This window comes from Astatotilapia calliptera, chromosome 20, assembly GCF_964374335.1.
Source record: "Astatotilapia calliptera chromosome 20, fAstCal68.1, whole genome shotgun sequence".
Taxonomy (NCBI): Eukaryota; Metazoa; Chordata; class Actinopteri; order Cichliformes; family Cichlidae; genus Astatotilapia; species Astatotilapia calliptera.
In genome coordinates, this window is record NC_137441.1 from 8,786,685 (window position 1) to 8,808,886 (window position 22,202).

Sequence of the window (22,202 nt, forward strand, 5' to 3'; positions counted from 1 at the left end):
GGGGTCCTGAAAAGCGCTATATAAATGCAATCTATTATTATTATTGCAGTGGTAAAACTACAGAAAGATCACACAAAGATCTTTGTAGATACTTTGCCCAACGTGTTAATACTGTGTTGTTTCATGCAGATCAAATAAAAGAGAATCTGTGATAGTCATGACTTTCCTACACAGGTTTGATTTTTAAAGAAAGGGGAATATCTAGCCTGTAAAGTGAAATGAAATGCTTGTCACACTGATTAGCTGCTCATGATCAAATGTGACTCATACCTTTATAATGGCTCTCTGTGTCTGAAGTAAAAGTCATTAATCTTAACCCTGAAGGCTGGCAATAAAGCAACAGACAGACCTGATTCTAACTGAATTCACTCGGATCATTTTGATAGTCGTAGAGCTTACAGAGTACCTTATTTAAAGGGGGCGGGGCTAAGGGTGGGGTTTGGATGGTGTGTCAAACCTCACCCGAACTGTACAAAAAAGATGTGTGAATTTTCAACCAGTTTTCAGGAAATTTTATTGGATTTTATGCATGAATGTAAATTTTCTGATTTCTCTTGAGCCTGCAAAAGGTTGTTAGACACCTCCCATGTCACTGCATTTAAAACAAATCTTGGAAATGCCCCTAATTAGAAGCAGATTTTATCATTGGCTACCTAATGTTGCAGATTTAACATATGTTGTTATTCAAGGTCCAGCCCAAGTCATCAGGTTATGGCATGAAGTGAAAAAAAAAGACATTAAAACTAGTTGTTGTTATGGCTGCTGTTCAGATACTTCCAGGTTGATTCACTCATTTGAGGAAGGTTCATATGCAAAATTAACCATTTGACCACAGCCCAGGAATACACTATTCATCCTCTTGTGTGTGGTAGTCTGGCATCCTGATGTCCTGCTCTCAAAGTTCCTCTTAATCAGTATGCACACCTGTGACTCACCTACTCATCATCATGCAGAAAAGCTACCCTGGTTTTTGAGCTCTTCTCTACTACATTGTTTTCACTACTTTACTGATAGCCATGCCAGGCCTCTTGTTCTGATGCAATTTAGTTTGCACTTAAGTTTCGATCACACTTTCCATGACGGCGAGTCCGCTTCGTTCCACTCTTGTCCGCTCAGGTGCAAGTGATGTAAATTTCCCCATCAGATGATGATCTGTGTGCTTTTTTTCTTTTTTTTGTGATCCTCTGGACTTGGCTACAGAGAATTTATGCTGTAGTGTATCACTTAAACATGCACCCCAGGCAGCAGACTTCAAGCGAACTTCAAGTGAAGAAGGAAGTATGAGAGGAAAGTCTACTCGGGATTCAGGTCTACAGCTGTCCATGTCGGCAGTTGAGTATAATCAAGGCTTTAGTGTCTGCTGTTTATACCAAATCAGTTCGTCTTTACAAACCATCCAATCTTTGCCAAGCAAACCTTCTCCAGCTCAGCTTCAGCCACTCTGCCTTTTCCTTCCACTCTGTCCTCCCACATGCTCCACAGCTCTTCACATTGACCTCTTCAGCAGATTTGTTCTATCAAGTCTTGATTATACTCCATTGCAGACACAGATAGCTGGAGACCAACAGTCAAGTGGTCATTCTTGTTGTATTTCTTTGCTTGGGGTCGACAACCTGGGCCATATGTGCAGCTGGTGACTTGTAATAAAAATTCATATCATAAAAATGATGGTTCAGTAGTGGTAGCATGTTGCTACTACTCCATGGGCAGCTTTGAAATGTGTATCTAATGTATGTACCTGCAGAGATGCGTATGCTCTTCTTGGTCCATCAGCCAGCTGTGGAGGAGAGTGACGTTACAATGCTGTGAAAAATTTACCTCCTTCCTGATTACGTATTTTTCTGTATTCTTTAAATTTTTTAAAATATTAGTGAAAGCTAACCTGAGTAAGGGAAACGTTTAGAGGATCCTCAACAACTAACCTCAGTATTGCTGTCATCAGACAGATGTGAGTGTCACTGACTCATATCGGATTTCTTTTTACCAAGTTTTACAGGTTCCTCCAGAATAAACAGACGTGAACATGCATTTTATATCTACTGACATCTAGTGGTGAGATTTTACACACTGTAACTTTAAGGTAAGCTTTCATGATTTAACAATAAGAAAGAGACCATGGGAGAGTTCCCCAGTAAAAACCACTGCTGACCAAAAATAACACAAAGACTCATATTTTTTTTTCTTTCTTTCCTCTTTTTTTCTTCTTTCATTCCTTTTGTATGGATATTTTAGTTGTTTAAATACAGAAAAAAGAAAAATGCGCGTAGTGACAAATTGTTGAAGTTGATGGTATTGTACAGTGATTCCTAAATGTCAATTTAAAAAAAAGTAATTGGGTCTTTTTCAGTTTAAACCTTTTGCAAACATATATGAGATACTTTTTTTTTTCTTTTTTCTTTTTTTTTTTTTGCCTGTCCCGTTTGGCTCTTTTGCCATCAGAATTATTGTCTAAAGGCAAAGAAAGATGCCCAACGGATTTACTTTACCAAATTGACCATCCCAGCCTTGCCATAATGGTCCATTTGATTCACCTTTTATTGTTTAGACTCATATTTTCCAAAAAGCATCTTGATTATTTGGGAAAATATTCTGTTGTGATCAGACAAAAATTTAACTTTTGGGAAGGTTTGTGTCCCATTAAATCAGACGTAAATCTAACATTTTGCAAAAAGAACATCACATAAACAATAAAAAAAAAAAACACAATAGTGGTAGTGTGATGGATTGGGGTTGTTCAGGTTCTGCATGATTTGCTGTAACAAATGGAGCCATAAATTCTGCTCTCTACCAGAAAATCTTGAAGAAGAATGTCCAGACATCACTTTGTGCCCCAACCATACTTGTTTGTTATGCAGCAGCAAAATGTTATGAAACATCCCAGGTGAAAGCGTTGTAGTTAAAGTCTGGACATAAATCAGATTGTCCAAAAACAAGCTGTTCATACTTTCAAAAACCATCCAGTGTGGCTTAATTAAAGCAACTCTGCAAACAAGGCTAGAATTTGTTCCTAGTGATGTTAAAAAAAACTCATTACCAGTTATCACAAATGCTTGATTACATATTCTATTTTCACATAGAGCCAGACAATAAATGAAAAATAAACAATAAATGAAATCATCATTTAAAACTGCATTTTGTATTTACATGGATTATGTTTGTGTGATATTAAAATGAGTTTGATCTGAAACCTGTGTGACAAACATGCAGAAAAAAAAGAAATCTGGAAGGGATGCAAATTTTTTTCACACCATCTTATAATATACAAAAAGATGAAGTGAAACTGAGTGAAAATGATTCACTTCAGTCAATGACTGTTCTTTTCACTTCTTCCTTTCCTGGTAAACCTGCTTCCACTCCCTTCGCTGTGTAGTTGTGAGTTTGGAAGACTGCACATGAGTATGTTTGCGTTGGTTCCAAACCTCTCTCTGTAGGCTCTCGATAGGCAAATGACTCAATAAATGGACACAATTGTGATATTTCAAATTAAGCATTATTCTACTTCAACCTTCACCAAACCCCTGGTGCAAGAGGACTGCAATAAAAGTCACAGACTTGTAACATCTGGCATCTACTGTAGTAACATTTATGTGTCTTATTGTGTGTTACTTAATACGGTAAGTCATACCAAAGGTTCTACATAATTCAACAAATTTTCCTAACTGTAGGTACTTTTCATCACTATTTTAGTATTTTATTTTACCAACAGTATCTATATATGTATCAGTATCTGGTAACATTATAATGAAATGGCCACTGCCTGCCACAGGTGCAGTGAAATGTGTTGTAATGTACCAGTTCCAGTAAATCCGTGAAGCCAGTTTTGGAAGAATTTGATCTAAAACAAGTGAGGGCATTAAATTAAAGCACAACTTAAACATGTTGACTGTGATTATGATACAGTCATAGATGGAAGGAAGAGGGTTTCACAGACAAACACAAAGAGTTGTTCAGCTCCTGTAAACATGAACAAACAGTACAGCTGCGATACAGCTGCATACTTCTTACCCATCATTACTTTAATCTATAGTCCAGGAATGAAGTTCAGGCCGTCTCATAGCAACCTCACCCACAACCTCCACATTCAGTCAGGTCTCTGATGCTAATCAGACCCTGATTCTGAGAGGCTCATCACATGGTAGGAAAACTCACAGGGGGATATATGATATATTCTTTCAGTGTATATATCCAAGCAGTATGAATTTTATTTGAGCTGCAGAGATGAGGGAAAGATTCAGCCTGTGTATTTGTTTGATGTAAAAAGCAGTGCAAAATATCACACTGAAAATTTTTACGAGTCCTATTGAGTACTCAATCTGTTCATACAAGGAAAAGTAAACAAAAAAAAGAATTTAAACATTATTATTATTATTATTATTATTATTTAAAAAAGTGGAATTCCAAAGGGAAAACAGAAAATATGACAAAGGAAAAGACAAGACTGTATACATGGAGGACTAATTACACAGTGATACAGATGTAGGAACAGGGCTCGGTTGGAAAAAAATTAAAGCCAAACAACCACTCACAAAGGAGTAAACTCAGATAAAGGAAGTAAAAGCACAGAAGACTCACAAGGAAACTCAGTTACTATAACAAAAGCAGCCAGAGAAGACAACTCCCCCTGTTGGACAACATCTCCCACCCCATGCAGCAGACTGTGACAGCACTGAGCAGCTCCTTCAGTGGGAGACTGCGGCACCCACGGTGTGGGACGGAGAGATTTCGCAGGTCTTTCCTCCCCACTGCTGTCAGACTCCATAATAAAGACTTTAACTGATCAAGCACACACATCCATACATATGCAATAATACTAAGTGCAATAATCCTTTCTGTCATCGTTGTATTTTTACTCAGTTGTATATAGTATTTGTATTCTATTTTTATCTTATTGTATATTTATTTTATTCTATTCTACTGTATATAGTATTTTATTCTATTCTGTACAGTTGTGTACTGTATTTATTCTTATTGTATTCTAATTTTTGCCTCATAACTTTTGCACTGTCCACTTCCTGCTGTGACAAAACAAATTTCCCACGTGTGGGACTAATAAAGGTTATCTTATCTTATCTTATCTTAAAACTTTAATGTTTTATGATGTTTTTATTTCAACATGCTGACATTAGCCTGTTTTTATAACAACATGCCAGTGTCTAACTTTTGACTTATGACACTAAAGCATTACATACTAAATGGTATATTTTATTATCTTTACCCATGTGAGGGAGCAGAGCTGACTGAAGTCTTTGGCTTTTATAAGCCAGAAAAACTTGAGATTTGAAGATATATTCATACAATGTGGGTTTAGGGTATTATTGTAGGGAATAATAGAGAGGTAATTGTACTGAAAAAATAAAAATAGTGTTGTATAATTCTCTCCATGCCCTTTCATATCATATATTATTCTCAATATGGCTTTATAAAATTTTATTTCAAGGTCAACATTGGGACTAGTTGCTTGACCCGATTTTCATCAAAATTAAATCAGCTCGAGCCTTTATTACCATTTACAATCACACAAAATTTGACCACACTCCCTGCCTTTGGTGGGGGAGAACAAACCAGGAATATGAAGCCATAAACACAGAGATAAGTCAAAGGGAGGGACAATTAATTAAGGAGTAAAAATAAAGTCAAAACAAGATTCAATGAATTTTTTAATTAAATGCCAGGACACATCAGCTGATGGCTCAACTGATACATTTCAATGCATGAGGTTGTAAATCCCATATAGGGTTGGCTGTTTAAGTTGTTTTAATATGTCCAATATTCTTGGAGCTAGATCTCAGACCCACAGGACTTGTCAAATGCCAAATGTGAGGGTGTGCTCTCTTTGTCAAATGACTGTTCTCTTGAACTACAGGCAGACAAACTGATTTATTCAAAGATTTGTCTCAAAAGCAATGCTGAAAACTAAATGCACTGCAATAGCAAGATGGAGAATGTTAATATAAGACACAGCTGGCAAAATGAAATTCTACTAAAGTAATAACAAAGATAAAACTAATAAATTTCTTGTTGGCCATATGCACAAAAATTTGTGTCCATTCATCAAAGGTTTTCTTAAAAATATCCTGCTAAAGTGCATTTTGATTAGCATGACTTTCAAAACATGCTCATGCTTGCTGTTTGCTTGAAGGAGTTACTCAAACCTTCAGAATAAAAGCATCACAAGTTGAGCTAAAAACAATCATATACATTATAGATGCAACTTAAATAACTGGATCCTGAAAAAGTTAAAGAAATTATATAAATGGTGTGAGAAAGATTACTATGACAGCAGTTATGGGGTAAATATTTGCGTACTGTATTGCACACTTTAACGAAACTGAACGTGTGTGCATATACATCAAGTATCAGCTTGGCTAAGTTCAGCTCCCTTTTCATCTTACAAAATTGGTGCCCGCGTTCAAAAACACGAAGAGCTTTTGTTCTTTTTTTTTTTTTAAGTTAAAGGTCAGTAAAAAATTGAGTTATGTTTATGGATTTATATTATTTACCTCAAGACCTCCAGGGTGTTTATTTCTGTGCGCATCAGACTCCTTTGAAGAACAAAACAAAAGCAAAAGTTTTGCTTTGAGGGTACTGAAAAGTGTGAGATGTGCTCACCCATCCCCTGTCTTCCAGCTTCATGTCGCAATAAAGTCGACTCTCTAGCATTTTGTACTTTTGCTAAAGGACCTTCTAAGAGACTAATTCATTCAAACATGGGAGGATTAATGGATAAGAAAAAATAAGCAGGCTCTTCATTACAGTGTAATGGGCTTCCTGTTCAACACCAAACACTCTGGCTGCCCTTTGATTATTTATGTTGATACTGACAAGACAAGAGCTCTCGACAGTCGCATGTTATTAAATAAATGAATAATAACAAATGAACAAATTATTCATCCTCACAGAAGAGCAGCTTCTCGTGTTCTCCGTTATCAAAAGGGTTTAAAATATAAAACATTTGCTGCTGCCTGTTCTTTTCTTTATGTTCAACATCACCTGCATGATGTTTACAAAAAGGCTGAGAGGAGCTTTTTGAGATTCATCTGTGACACAAATAAAACACAATTTGGTTCATTTCTTAATCACATTAGGCTTTATTCCCATCAGATCTCAAATGTAAGGGCTGTAAATTAGGAGAGCCATAAATGTGGAATCAGTGCACTGAAAAAAAATCCTACTTCAGAACCTTGATAGTGAACATTTCCAAAGTATTAAATAATGGTGTATGTGCAAGTAACACCTATAAACCAAAATCCCAGGCTTCAGACTGCTCTGTTTCAGACACCAGTCTCCACTCTTGGATATGTATGATGTCACTAAGAGTGGCTATCCCTATTATCTAGGCACCCCACACCCAACTGCTGGCTAAAGCGTCTGTTTACAGGGGGCAGCCAATCAGAAAAAAAATGTGGTTTAATGGAGAGCTAAAGAAGGTAAACTAAACACAAACATGGGATTGTTATGAACTGTAAATCATGCATAGATACTTCCGTGGAGGCTAAAGATAAAACTGGGGCCCTGGAAATGATCATTGTAGGTACAATAATACACAATGCCTTCGGTTCAATAAATGTATTTTCCAATGCTAGCACTATAATTGCCATACGGTTACATTTTATCAACATACATATCACTGCTGGTCTTGGTTTATTGGGTGGGAAGAATGTGTGAAGAATATTTTCTTTTCACATTTTGGGCCCCTTATGATTGTAGAAAACTCCCTTTTAACTAGAAGAAAGCCCTGGCAGAACTAGTTCAAGGAGGGGCAACCAACTAGGGGTAAAGTGAGGAAGCCAGGGCAAAGGCAAGCTGTGAAAGAGAGCCTTTAATAGGTATTAATAATTATTAATAACTAAAAATTAAATGCAGAGTGGTGCATAAAATATAGTGAAAATGGTGAGAGAAGAAGAAACACTCAGCACATCATGGGAAGCCCACAGTGCTGCATAACTAAGGAAAGATTTGGGGTCAGCCAATCCTGCCCCAATGCTTTGTCAAAAAGGAAAGATTTAAGACTAATCTTAAAAGCAGAGAGGGCGTCTGTCTCCCAAATCCAAACTGGGAGGTGCTTCCACAGAAGATGGGCCTTAAAGCTGAAGGCTCTGCCTCCTGTTCTACTTTTAAAGACCTTAGATTAGAACAGCATTCTGATAGAGAGAGTGATATGGTACTATGGCATCTTTAAGATAAGATGGAGCCTGATTATTAATGACTGTGCATGTAATGAGAAGGACAGGCATCAGAACTACTTCACAAATCATTAAAAGCCAGTCAAATTATTACTTCTGCCAAGGAGCTTATGTTTTTGTAGCATTTGTGTCAACATTATACTAATATGACATAAAACCACCAAGAATATCACCTTGTGTCTCATTTCACTCTTGTCAATGTGTGTGCCTATGTTAGAGTAACTTGAACATTTTCAGTTTGATGAAACTGTTTGGGTGAGTTGCACAAACACATGACTTTAAACCACGAGACTGGAGTTTGACCCCTGTGGTAGAACTTTTTAATTTCCCGTTTGGCTAAGTTCAACCATCAAAACCACTTAATTAGAGTTTTAAAATATTCTAATATTAGAATTTGAGTTAAAATGGCTTCATATCCTTCGTATTTTTTTTGTGCATATTTGTCTGCTGAAGAGATACTCAGCTCTTATCCAGTTTTTGTTTTTCATTATTCAAGCTGTGGTTTGTGTTTTGTGTGTTCTGTGATTAAAAAGTAAATGCCCTTTAACAGAAATGTCTTAATTTCTGATTGCAGATAATTGTTTTTCCCATAAAGACTGATAAAAGAAACACTGAATAGGAGATTCCACTAAGTTAGAGAAACTGTGTAAAACACGTCAGGAACTTTGACTCTGTATAAACGCACTCTGCATTATCTGATCTTTGTATTTTCACCCCTTAAACACTTCACTCTTCTCTCAGTTGCATTTAAATTTCAAATGAGCTACTTTTCATTAGCATTTCAATTTGATGTGAAACAATGGCAACTGTTGAGCTTTTTGCATGTTTTTCTTGTTTTGGTGACATTTGGGAATCATTGATGTTGTTAAAGGTTATAACAGTATTAACATGAAAACTGACAGTTGACAAATCTGTTTAGGATCGCAGATGTGAATCGTTGGGACAAAGAAAACTCTAGAGGAAAATTAAAATAAAATAAAAAATACTAAATTGTCCCTTAAAGGTTAAAGAATTGTTGTATGGAGAGGGCTGCTTTCAGTAAACCTCCTTGCTAGTTATTTTCTGACTGAATAATCTACAGCCAGACAACTCCATGTTAACAACTGTCAGCTTGAAGCACAGCATGTTTTTAAACAACAATTCAACATGTGGTAACCAAGACTAGTCAGACTAGCTGCTTTAAAAGAAATTAGATCTCTTTCAAATTTGGTCTGCGTTACTTTGAGTCATTTCTTTAGCATGTCTGGGCAGTTTCTATGAAAACTGACAACAAACAGGGGACGGTGTTGAAACAGCAGCCTGCAGCCTTTCATCTATTTCAGGAATTGATGTATTTTTTCCTGTTTTTCTTGTAGCAAAAAAAAAGTGATATAGTCTGACACACTTCGTAAGAACAGCAATGCATGACAAATGATCGAGTATGTTACACATTTTTATGTGTATTTACTCTACAGTTTAAAGAAAGTGTAATTTTCACAGAATTGTACACAGTTTAATGTCTACACCCTTACGTCACCCATACAGTACTCTTGTCTTTGTAAAAACAATTTTGGCAGGTTTCTGGTCTGGTCTGCTACAATTTTCTCAGGAGTGTGATGTCCCAGTAAATTCATGCCAATGTCAGACTGTGAAAGGCTCTGAGAAACAAAACCAAGCACGGCTTGTGTAGAACTGAAAGCCTCTTCTCTTTAAAAACTACATGTCAACAGTTTGCAAAGCTGCACCTAAACAGCCCAGTCACTGGGTGGTTTGTTCAGAGGGCTTTTTGAACAGTATCCTTTGGGCAGACAAGATCAAAATGGACATGTCTGGCCATAATACAGAGCACCATGTTTGGTGGAGACCTATCACAGTATATCCTGTCATGGAACAGGACAAGCTGCTTGCTCTCAAGCCCACCAGCAAATCTGTTTTAGGATGTCTGAAAAAGAAATCATCAAGTTCTTTTAATGACTATGTCAAAGTTCAGATCTCAACCTGATTGAAATGCTGTGGCAGGAACTTAAGAGCCCTGTGTATAAACAAATCCCTGTAAACCTCAATGAACTGAAGCAACGTTGTGAAGAAGAGTGGGTCAGAAGTCCTCCACAACAATGTGAGAGAATTATAAATCATGTGGTATTATTATTATACCTACACACACAGTAAGTTATACACACACTTTTTTCACACCCTAGAGTTCAGTCAACAGCTTCTGCTGCTTCTCTTTGGCTCTGTGCTGTAGGTTTCCGTCCTCATTCTCTTTGTCAGGCTCTTGTGGTGCTTCACTATGAAACTCTGCATATGGAATTAATTCATATTGTGAGCAGATATAGGTTATTAAGAGTAATGAAAACGGACAATAGCTATGTGCTGCTTGAAATATCCTGTAGAACAATAGTAGGGGAAATTGTTATTTGATCCTGTTACAATCAGTAAGCCAGTGAATTACAGATTCTCCAACTCATTATGTGGCTACACAGTCTTGCAGTGCTGCTAGATCCTCCTACTGAAGAAGGCACAGATATGGCCTGTCAAGTTTGCCAATGAACACTTAAATGATTTACAGAAATCGTGGGAGGAAATACTGTGCTCAAACACAAATCAAACTCTCTGGGATCAACTCGATCTGCTGTGTTTGGAGAAAGAGAAATGGTGTTTATGACCCAAAGAACACCACCCCCACAGCCGAGCATGGACGTGTAATCGCTATGCTTTTTGGCTGTTTTCTTCTAAGGGTAGCGAACAACATCAGCTCTCACACTTAGGCCCAATGGATGGTGCCATGTAACATAAAATCTTGGCTGAGACCCTCTTTCTCTCTGCCAGAACACTGAAGGTGGGGCATGGATGTGTCTTTCCAGGATGATAATGACCCAAAACATACCACCAAGGTAACAAAGAAGTGGCTAAAGAAGAAGAAATTCTAAAACCTTTTGAAAATCAGTGGATAGGACTGAAGCTTTGCCATTTAGCAAATGGCAGCCAAGAAACATAAAGGATTTAGAGAGTTTCTGTGAAGAATAGTGGGTCAAAATCCCCCCTGTGATGTGTGAAAACCAGGTGACCGACTACTAGAAGTATCTTTCCGCCGTGCTTGCCAATGCAGGTTTCCCCATCAAGTAGGGTTTTGCTTGGGGATCAAATACTTATTTCACTTTTAGTTCATAAATTTTTTTGTAATGCATTTTTCTTGATTTTTGGTTGATATTCTGTCTCTCTCCATTAACCCTCTCAGGCTCAAATTGAACTTTTTGTTGCTAATGCACAACCAAGTCCTGCAGTGGTACTTCTGAGTAAAAAAAACCTCATAAAATATGTATGTGGGGTAATCAGGTTGTTAGTTTTTAACTGTTGCAAATCTGCAACGCCTGCCTTGAGAGGGTTAAAATGAAACTACTGAAACTACTGCATTTCTGGGACTGTTCATTTCTTTGTGAGCAAACCAGAACAAATTCAGCAGGGGATCAAATAATTAATTCCCCACTGTACTTGTGAATCAACTTCACAAAAGCAAATCTACATTAAATCCCTATTTTTTAAAAGAAATGCCTGAATAATATGGTAGGGATTTATTTTAATTCAACACACAAAACTGTCATAAAGATAATGAATACATTTAGATGTGTAAAGGGGATTTGTTAATCCCAGTTCACAGGGCAACACAAGCTTGTTTACAAAATTCCATAGTCAAGTACAGAATAGATAACTGCAATATATGCAAAACATTTGTAAATGTTTAATACATGGGCCTCACACTGGTTCTTTACATACTAAGTGACAAATGGACCTGCATATATTTAGGTGCAAAGACACGCATTGATACAGCTGGCAGCACACCACAACAATAAGAAGATAAGGGAGAGTGCAAACTTGTTGATGCCAATTAGCATCACAATATTTATTTAATACTGTTGCTTGTTGTTAGATCTCCTTTGGCTGTATTTTAATGTTTCGAATCAAAACGGATGTGTTTGCCATCAGGCTTTCTGTGATCATTACCTCTTTCCTGCAGGACTGAAAATGTAATGATACAAACATGTCCTGCATAAAAAAAATCCTTTGTAGTCTGGAATAATTTTGGTGGATGGATGAGGGGATAAGATTTGCTTAGTTTTTAGCATTATACGTTAGTCTAAATTCAGGGAAGAGACGATGAGGGTTAATGTGATATAAAGAAAAAAGAATTTGCTACTATGTACTTGAAACACTGAAAGTTGTCGATATTTGTGCAGGAATTCAAATATTCTCGCTTCATGGACCTCTAGTCATGTTGAAATTAGGATGCAATGGAAGATATACTTGCACAGTCTGAAATGCTCAGTGCCCACAGATAAAGTAAATTTTAAGCTGTTTATATTATCTTGTTTCCATGTAGTAAATGTAGTCCTTTGTGGGGAAAAAAAGAGAAAAAAAATGGACTGTGGTGTGTGTGGATCATTGGTGTTGGTAAAAAGTGTGATTTATCGCAAAGTATAGGCCACTTCAGACTGTTCAGCACACTAAGAGCAGAAGTTCAGTTGTTATTAACATTTGTAGAGCCATGTATTGCAGAGGCTTAGCTGTAGAGAACGAGCTCTTGACACAACTAGTTACAAAGGCTGGACAATGTCTTGAGGCAAGCTACGCACACAAAGCATGCATTACATAAAATCCCCAGTGTGTCTTAAAACAAAGCATTTGGAAGAACGAATACATTTTGTTTAGCGCACATTGTAACAAGAGCAGCTGGAGACTTCATAGCTCCACCAAGACTAAAAACTTCCTCCACGTTATGCGTAAAACGAATCACTGAAGGATATGTGGCTGCAAAATGTTTTGTGATATTTTCTTGATAACATCAAGACAGTGTCTCCCATTTTTTTCTTAACTCAATTCGATATGTATTTATGAAGATATGATCCAAAGTGCTGCGATAAAGAATCCTTCCAAAAAGTCCTGGATCTTGAGCATTTCCAAAAGTTAATAACTTCTCATTTGGGCCTTGCCCCCCTCTGGTAAAATGCAAATCCATTTATAACATTTTGAGTAATCATGCAATCAAACAAACTGAATCAATCACATAACCTCCTTTGGCGAGGTAACTGAGATCATGAACGCATGGACTAACAGACTCTACTGATATTTACAACATAGGTGTTACAATACTGTTTCACAAAGTACCACAACTATTAAACCACACGTAAAATGATTTCACAGTAGTTATTTTTTAACAGGTGCAAATAACAGAAAACCTAAACATTGTCATAATTAATTTATCATGCACCCACAGCCAGTAACAATGGACCGATAAAACACGCACAATCACTGAAACGCTTCATTTCTTCAGGAAAATTCATGAAGAAATGCTGAGAGCTTCATCATCTGTCATGTTGGACCTGTGGGTGATGTGATAACTGACTTCTTCTTGCTCTGTGACCGGTTCATTGCACTCATGGGTCGAATTCTTCATCACACTGTAATACATCGGCACATTGTACTCGGCCTCCCTGTGGCCCCAGTGGCACTTGCAGAGCTTTTTAAAAGCAACACGAAACTTCTGCGACATGAGGTTATAAATGATGGGGTTGATGGCACTATTGGTGTAGATGCACATCCGGCAGAAGAGCAGGAACCAGGTGTTGTGGTACGGCGGGTCAATGAAGGAGTTGACCACTACTAGCGTTCGGTAAGGCATCCAGAGCAGAGCGAACAGGATGACCACAACAGCCAGCATCTTTGTTATCTATTGAGACAGCAGAGGAAGGAAATAAGGAATAACAATGAGGAAGAATACAATTATGTGAATTATCTCAGCAGACATACTGCATGCCGTGACTCAGAGTTTACTGTCAAGTGAGTGTTGTAGAGGATGCCCAATATGAATCCATGACGCACATAAATAGCTCTAAGGCTGTACATAAGGACAGGATAGTTTGCAAACATGCTTGCAGTGAGAATAAAAGACCCTGTCAACCACAGTGAGAAAGTCTGCTATCACAGAGAGCCAAATGATAAATAATACGTTGATATGAAGATCATAGCACTCAGTTTAAGTCCTTGAAGACATTCATAGTGCTTACTTTTGCTAGTTAGCCCTGAAGACATTTGTTAATTAGTCTCATCAGTGAAAGCTGACGGGAATTGTTGGTACCTTTTGGCTATGAACAAATAATTTGGACAAATGAAAATTTTGATCAATTGTTTCCTTAGGCTAGATGAAAACATAATTGAAGAACAAAACAATTACAGCCCACCTCGAGGGGGATGTGAGTGGCCAATCCAAATGTCATGGCAAACACTCTAATAGTTTTCTATTAGTTCACTCAAAACTACAAAGGTCAGGTTAGCGGGGATGGCAGAGACTGGTTTCCTCCTCTGGGAATACTCAGCGTGTTTATGAACTATCTTGTCAGGCTGTTGAGTTATTTAGCTGTGGTATAGTCAAACCCATCCACAAAGCCACTTTGAACCCAAACAAGCACCCTATTAGGACTGAACCTAAATCTGTTTATGGATTTTTATTCAGAACCACTCAGAAAAAACCCTTTTATTACTTTTATTTCCTTTTTGCTCTAAGCTTCTTGTCTTTATAACCTTAGCAGTACCTGTTTTCTTGCAGAGACTGCACCCTTGTTGGCCTTGTTGGTGGTACTGGAGTGCCCCTGGTGAACTGACCCGCCTCCGGCTCGGTCGTTAAGATGCGAAGGCAGAGGGCTCATGAACAAAATTCTGGCAATGAGCCCATACAGCACAGTGGCCACAATGAGAGGGATCACGTAAAACAGAGTGAAATCTAGGAAATAAATTGGCATGTAGAGGCTTCTGGAGACACGGTAGCCACAGGTGACGACCACCCCGTTGGTATAGACGGTCTCATCTGTGTCCACTAAAAAGAACCACATCGTGCAGTAGAGCGAGGTAAAAATCCACACTCCAGCTATGATTCTCTTGGCTCGGGAAACAGTGCATATGAACTGTGCCTTTATGGAGTGACAAATAGCAATGTATCGTTCAATAGTGAACGCTGTGATGGAGCAGGATGACACGTTGATGCCCAGGTACTGAAGATAAGTTATACACAAGCATCCCGTGTAGCCATATATCCAGAAGGCTACAACATCAGAGATATTAGGCAGGCCTGCAGCCAGGAGCACAATGAGGTCTGCGACAGCCAAGCTGACAAGGTAACAGTTAGTCGGGGTCACCATGTGTTTAGTGCGCAGAACAACCAGCACCACCATGATATTCCCAGCAATCCCAACTCCACAAATGAGCATGGTCAAAAATATCGTTATGACTTGTTCTTCAAGAGGGTTCAGAGGCATTTCTGTCAGATTTAGAACCCGACTGACATCCTGAAAGGTGGTTGTGTTGTTCTCCATCTTGCTCAAGTCCAGCTGCCAAAATTCAGTTAATCTTCTGGGGCAAAATGGGAATCCTCAAGGCAAAAATGTGGAGAAACAAAATTATTAGACAGCAGTTTTGCTTGCAGGGTGTTCAATATTACAATTCTTTTCGTAAAAGCCTTTAATTCTTGTCTAGATTTTAAAAAAGTGTAATACTCCCTCTCCCAGCTACAGTTTAAAACCAGTGTACGGATGCGCCTTGATTAAAAGGGGCATATCATAAGAATAATTTAAAATTAGTAAATAAATAAGCAAGAAGTCAAATTGAAACAACAGAGACCGCCTGAAGGTTTTCTGGTGTGACAGCCTAAATGCAACAAAATATAATAATACATTATAAGATGAACAAACATGAGCATTGACAAATTGCTTTTGTTAAACAATGACCCACACAATAACCTTAGCCAATTAAGTTCAAGCTAGTTTGGGTTAAATGAGGCATTTTGTTAAGGTTACACTTTTTAAATAAGAATACTGTGTGAAATGTTTAGTCTAGCGCTTTGTTGATCCGTTCACTCACTTTAATCTCCTCCCTATATGGACTCCTGTTGCAATTATTCTGGCACAAGGCTTGAAAACATCACTTTGTCACACTTCATGAAATAACTGTAGCAAGCTCTGTAAATGATAATAGATTTTAAGAAATAGTCCTAACAGCCATCAATGCACACATTAATAGCAGCAACTTGATTTAAAAAGGTGCTACAATTATGCTTCTAAAAAGCTAAACTCCCATCTTCATAAATGCTAATGTTGTCTTCATTCAGTTCATTATTAAACACTGGTTTTATTCAATGCTTGGATGTGATAAAAAAAAAATGTAACCCTCAAAATTGAAATGATTGTTCTCCTCTGCATTAAAAGCCATCATGCAGACTAAATCTATAATTTCCAGCAATGTAACCATTTAAAATCATCTCACAAGGTAATGCTGCAATATACATTTAGGGTGATCAAAAATGTGAGACTTTCCCAGTTCTCCTACAAATGCCAGACTCTTCGGGAAGGAACAAAAATGCACGTTCGGATTTGATTTAGTTCAGGGAAATAAAATAATGAGATGATAAAGGGAAAAAATTGGCAGCTTACCATCATTTGTGAAAGGCAGTACCCAGGTGCAGTATCCCAGGAAATATAAGTGACTGCTTAATCCTCTTTCAGAGTTGCTCCAGTCGCCCACATCTGTCTCACTCGCTCTCTCCCTCTCTCTCCTTTCCCAATATACTCCTCCCTCCATCTCACACCATTATATCCAAACCCACCTCCTACAGTCACCACGTACAAATCAATTTTATCTTACCATCCAAGCCCTGAACATCATGTCAGCTTCTGTGGCTATAACCCTGTAATTACTGAAAGAACAGAGCAGGCACCATGCAATTCAACACACCATCCACTGGAATGATTGAACATGCAATTAAAATAGCACTAATTGCTGTATTAAGTACAGCCTTTGTGGACACCAGATGTAATTTAGTTAACTCTTCTCCTTGTATAATTTACATTAAATTCTCCAGTTTTCTAAAGTGTGTAGAATTAGAATAATTCTTCTCCCCAGAGGGACAAACAGACACAGACATCCTAAGATTAAGAGTCTTGCTATTCCCATGATGCACATTTGGGAACGCTTTTACAGCTTCTGGCATTATACATGTGAGGGTAGAGCTGATACTGTTAAATAGTTGCGCTCCCCATAGCAGAAAAAATGATAACACTGGTCATCCACAAAATCAGAAGTGATTGAAAACAGATTAAAAAGCTTTTTGACCCTCTGTCTTTGGACAAGGCTGTCACTGAGAATACTAATGCACGCAGATTCTTGGATTTTCAGTCTGCAGACTGCGTGTAATGAATATGTAACAGTGTCAAAGAAGAAAAAAACTTACAGAACAGGTAATTTTCTGATTGAACTGCTTCATGTTATGAAAGCTTAATGAGGATTATAGTTAGTGTGTTTAGAAGGCCACATTATTTGTCAAGTCAAAGGTATCAGTCAGAGTTTATGAAAAATATACATAAAAAGGATGATAAAGTGATTTCTTTTATTTTGTTTTATTTATTATAACACAGGAGCAATAACTCATAATATCAGACAAAACATGAATAATTTATTATTATCATCTCTACACTGCTGAGACAATTGTGAAGTGGCCAAAAGTCAGGAGTAAAAATAGACAATGAAGAAGTCTATTAATATTCTGGGATGAGGTCTTAAAATAAACCCTCACAGCCTCATGGGAATTTTAAGCAGGAGCATACTGATATGCAAAAGAGAAAGGAAATAGGGGCACTGTGATTAAAATAAGCTGACGAATCATTGAACATGTGGATGAAACAGATTCATTCAATCTATTAAAGGTATTCGGGTCAGTACAGTGTTCCAAAAACTGTAAGATCCGACCTGTTACTGTTCATTTCCTGACAGGAACTACCACCTCTTATTAGTCTTTGTCCCCAGCTGTCCAAAGCACCATGGTGGCATCTAGTGGGGCTGGGTGGTAAAACAACAACAACAAAAAAAAAAGGCTAACTTGCAGAGAAATAAAAGAAATAAAAGAGAACACGGAAAACATTGCTCTGTGATGATATCATGGGGGGGAAAAGTTACCAGGCGAGTCTCTGTCCAAAACAAGATGCAGATTCAGCAGAAGTGTTGGTGCATCGCTTTGAACCACAGGGTTTGAAGAGGCGTATGTTGAGTGTTGACTCACTTACAGAGGAAAGGTGTTATAACTGTGACTCATACACAGGATGCACTGTATTCAATTTACATTTTGCAAAACAGAAACAACGAAGACCACCGAATGAAACAAGAAACATTGTGAGCCCTGTGAGCCAAAAGGTCAGGATTGAGACAGCTCTGTTATTTCTACTCTTGTATGAAGTCGTTGAACAGCCTTAATATGACACAAATACACAGCTCTGTGGGCATGAACCTTTTGTTTGCAAAAAGCCTCAAATTAAAAAAACAACAACTAAAGTTGGCTTTGATGGGTGTGAGTAGGGATAGAGAATAAAGAGAGGGGCTGCACCAAAGCCCAGTATAAGATAACTTTTTGAACTGTGAATCAAGCAAAGCTGTTCTATTAGAGTTCGTAATTAAAAGGCTAACAGGACAGATCATACCAATATACAAAATTACACATCCACACGACTTTGGTTACATCACAAAGTGAAAGTACCACTAGATAAGTTGATCCAAATGGTCTAAACATGCAACCCATTGCCATAGCAGTCTATTCATTAGCTGTTACATGTCATTCAAACTTGCACATGAACAGAAATGTGCCCTTTTCTGTGTTTTTTATTTTGCTTCACATGCATTTTCCTCATCAAGTAAGCTATTCTCTTCTCCTCCTGCTTTCTGAAGAAGGATGCAGAGATTTTTCTGCGTAACCGCCTTGCGTAAACCTCGAGAAAAACCAGAAAGTAGCTCATCAGCCAGAGACATCCCAGCAGGAGTGTGACTCCCAGGTTTGGAGCTGAAGTTGTCACATCACAGAGAGATGGCCCAGGGCTGAAATTCCACTTGTAATCCCTGTGGAAGTTTACCAGCTCCCGTTTGATGCAGGATTGTGGGATAATACAAAACGCAGGGGGGAACCACTGAACCTAAAAGGAAAAACAAATTTATAAAAGACTCCAAAAAGCCAAAAAGAAAATAAAAAGATTAAATTGAGCGAGTGCTGTCTTACCTTATAATTGACACTTATAACAGCAGATGTAGGTGGAAAATCCAGCAACCATGGCACAATCATCTGAACTATGTAGTACACAACATGATCCAAAACTACTATTAGGGTTATTGCAATGAAATATAAAGTTACCACAATCAGTGATAGGAAACAAGAGGAACATTCCTGACTTATTACTTTACAGTTTTCAAGATTGATTTTATTTTTAGCTGGCCTTTCATTAACTGGCATTTTTTGCAAGAGCTCTTTGGAGATGTACCCATTATCAAAATGAACTGATGTCAGATAAGATTTCAAGTAGCGTGCAGACTCAGCGATCAGCAGTGCAACAAAGATGGCAGCAAGAATCCGGTTTGACAGCAGTTTGTATTCTCTGAGGAGGTTCCTGGCATGTGAGAAGTTGACCTCTATCTTCCCAATTATCTTAGTAAACATGCTTTTGACATCTGACACATCAATATGTGTGTAATGATCCAAAGTCCTTAAGTTGGTAACAATGCTCAAGTCCTCCCACTTTACTTTGATGGCTTCTTCAACAAGGTCTGTCTTGGCTTTGTTCAAAGGTTCAGATGAGTTTAATAAAGTCTTTGCAAAACCCTCAGCAGTGCATTTCAGGATGCGTGCCACTGCTCCCACATTTAATGTGATATTAGGGATGACATTCAGCACCAAAATCATGACAGAGGCCGTGATGAGGAGTTTCCGTCCTTGTTTGGTGCAGACTGTAGGAAGAATCATTGTTAGCACACAGCGCAGGGGATGACACAGGAAGGAGACCAGAAACATGCTCACGCTGTAGATACTGACAGTTTGAACCGACGCTTCGTAATCATATCTCAGACTCTTTGACAGCCAGTGGTGAAGCAAGCCACCAGTAACACAGGCAAGTGTGAAACAGAGAGACAGCAGAGTGAGGATGTCCCTGCCTGCAGGAGAAGGTGCCGAGTAAACTTCCCAGAGGTATGACAGCAGAGACGTTAAGGCCTGTCTGCAAGATCCTGCTCTCTTTCTGAGGAGAAAACAATACAACACTTTATATTTAGAATATTTAAAGATTCAACAGAGAAGTGGCTCTAAGCATTTCTTATTAACACTAAACAGTACAGAAGTATTTGTCCCTTTCTATTTTTTTTTTTTTTTTTTGCATATTTGTCTCATGTTTCAGATCGTCTAACAAATCTGAATATTGGATAAAAACAACACAAACAAATACAAAATACAAGTTTAAATGATAATTTCATTTATTAAAGGAAAAAAGGCTATTCAAACCTGGCTCTATGTAAAAAAAAGTAATTTCCCCCTAAATCACAAATTAACTCTTTTGGAAAGCTTAATTCCTCCCACCAGCCCTGAATTGTTAGTCCAGTTGAATCAAGAAATCACTAAAGTAGAACTTGTCTGACAAAGGAAAGTAGGCTAAAACATCTAAAAAAGCAACATGTTATGCTCAATCTATAGAAACTCAAGATCAGAGGAGAAACAACAACATCTATAAGGCTAAAGTATTGAAACATATGCTAAACTAAAACATTATTTTTTTCTTCCCTCTGCACGTTACAAAAAACCATGCAACTATTTTCTCCCTATCGTGTTATTTTACAAATAATGCATTTTCAATGCCTGGGTTTGTAAAAGACACAGTGGAAAACAAAAGTTTTTTAATAATAGTAATAATAATAATAATAATAATAATAATAATAACAGTTAAATATAAATAATTTAAATAACAAAAAAATAGATCAACTCCTACCTGACAAGCAAAACAAAATTTTCTGTGATCATCTTCATCCTGTCTAAGAAATTAGGAGCCTGAGAAAATAAACAGGAAGTGTTGGTGGACTGTAAAGGCTAAAAAGGGGAACTTTGCGCAACAGTCACTGTCATGTTGGTTGCCTACAAGTTCCACGTGGGAAAATAAAAAAGATAGTCCCTCTGCATCTAAACCACACATGACACAAAATCATATGGAGAGCATGACACACTCATAAGCCCTATGTGGCAGGTCACACTAACCAAAGTGCGCTTTCAGAATGATTTGATGATGGTGACACTGACAATACAAGTAACAGAGCACTTTGCTTATAACTCCTCTTCTAAACTGAAAATAGTTTAGATGACATAACACTTTTGTGTGTCATCTTTCCTCTGGTTTGTCATTGTTACGTTCCCCACTGAAATTTACTTTCTGTCTTGTGTCAACTGAGCTTGGGTGCTAAGAATTAAGAATATAATTGAGAATAAGCTATATTAGGCAATTATATCTAGCAACAACATGTTTTTTTTTTAGCTCTTGAATGGAGGCAAGAAATCCATGAAGGTGGGTTTGTTTTCTCTTTTCTGTCCAATTGAACATCAGAAAACATCAGAATTGCTTCAAGTTTAAACAAATAAAAGCTGACATTCAGTAACCACCTTGTGTTTTACGTTTTGTCCACTGTGTCCTTAGTTACTCGGTTTGGTGGAAGCAATGCCAAAAAAAATCACAAGGTTCCTTGGAGGACCCTAAAACTGCAGACAAGCTAATGTTACATCTTCAATCCGAAAGCCTTGTTTATTTACCTACCAAATGGATTATAATTTTCACACAGGTCTTGAATACGTAGGAAGTTTATTGGCACTGTGTCTTGGGATTGTTAATTTGTTACATCACAGCTTGGACATCCTGGCTTACTTTTGTTACACCAGCTCCAGGAAAGCACACCCTGTTTTAGTTCCCTTTTGGACTCTAATAGGAACTGTGATGTTCACTCTATTATAGTCAATAAGAGTTTAAACTAGTGTTGAGACCACAAACACGTACGGAAATAATTTAATGAGGTCAAACATTCGAAGGAGATCGAAGCTATTTTTCCTTAGACTTCTGTTGGAACCAAGTGAGTCAGGTGAACATCAGAAAGAATTCAGGTTTAAGGGGCTGTCATATTTAAATGGGCAAAGGGACCTAAAATCCAAAAATC

General features: G+C 37.7%; 2 protein-coding genes across 2 annotated transcripts; both read right to left on the reverse strand.

Moving 5' to 3' along the window:
- Window positions 1-11,719: 11,719 nt before the first annotated feature.
- LOC145423088 (thyrotropin-releasing hormone receptor) lies at window positions 11,720-16,763 on the reverse strand. The gene is made up of 3 exons (XM_080295220.1): window positions 16,640-16,763; window positions 14,750-15,582; window positions 11,720-13,887 (listed from the first exon to the last, which is right to left on the reverse strand). The coding sequence occupies exons 2-3, from the start codon at window positions 15,524-15,526 to the stop codon at window positions 13,498-13,500; spliced, it is 1,167 nt and encodes a 388-aa protein (XP_080151346.1). The 5' UTR covers window positions 15,527-15,582; window positions 16,640-16,763; the 3' UTR covers window positions 11,720-13,497.
- An 853-nt stretch (window positions 16,764-17,616) lies between these two features.
- ocstamp (osteoclast stimulatory transmembrane protein) lies at window positions 17,617-20,287 on the reverse strand. Its single transcript, XM_080295415.1, has 2 exons — window positions 19,246-20,287; window positions 17,617-19,162 (listed from the first exon to the last, which is right to left on the reverse strand). Exons 1-2 carry the CDS (start codon window positions 20,029-20,031, stop codon window positions 18,812-18,814), a joined length of 1,137 nt encoding a protein of 378 aa, XP_080151541.1. The 5' UTR covers window positions 20,032-20,287; the 3' UTR covers window positions 17,617-18,811.
- Window positions 20,288-22,202: the final 1,915 nt, after the last annotated feature.

Bases quoted from the DNA above. Each gene is read 5' to 3' on its own strand.
- ocstamp (XM_080295415.1), bottom strand. From the start codon at position 20,031: ATGTTTCTGGTCTCCTTCCTGTGTCATCCCCTGCGCTGTGTGCTAACA. The intron at 19,163-19,245 runs GTAAGACAGCAC...TTTTCCTTTTAG, and splicing joins TTATAAGTGTCAATTATAAG to GTTCAGTGGTTCCCCCCTGC.
- LOC145423088 (XM_080295220.1), bottom strand. From the start codon at position 15,526: ATGGAGAACAACACAACCACCTTTCAGGATGTCAGTCGGGTTCTAAAT. The intron at 13,888-14,749 runs GTACTGCTAAGG...CTGTCTCAATAG, and splicing joins CAGTCTCTGCAAGAAAACAG to ATAACAAAGATGCTGGCTGT.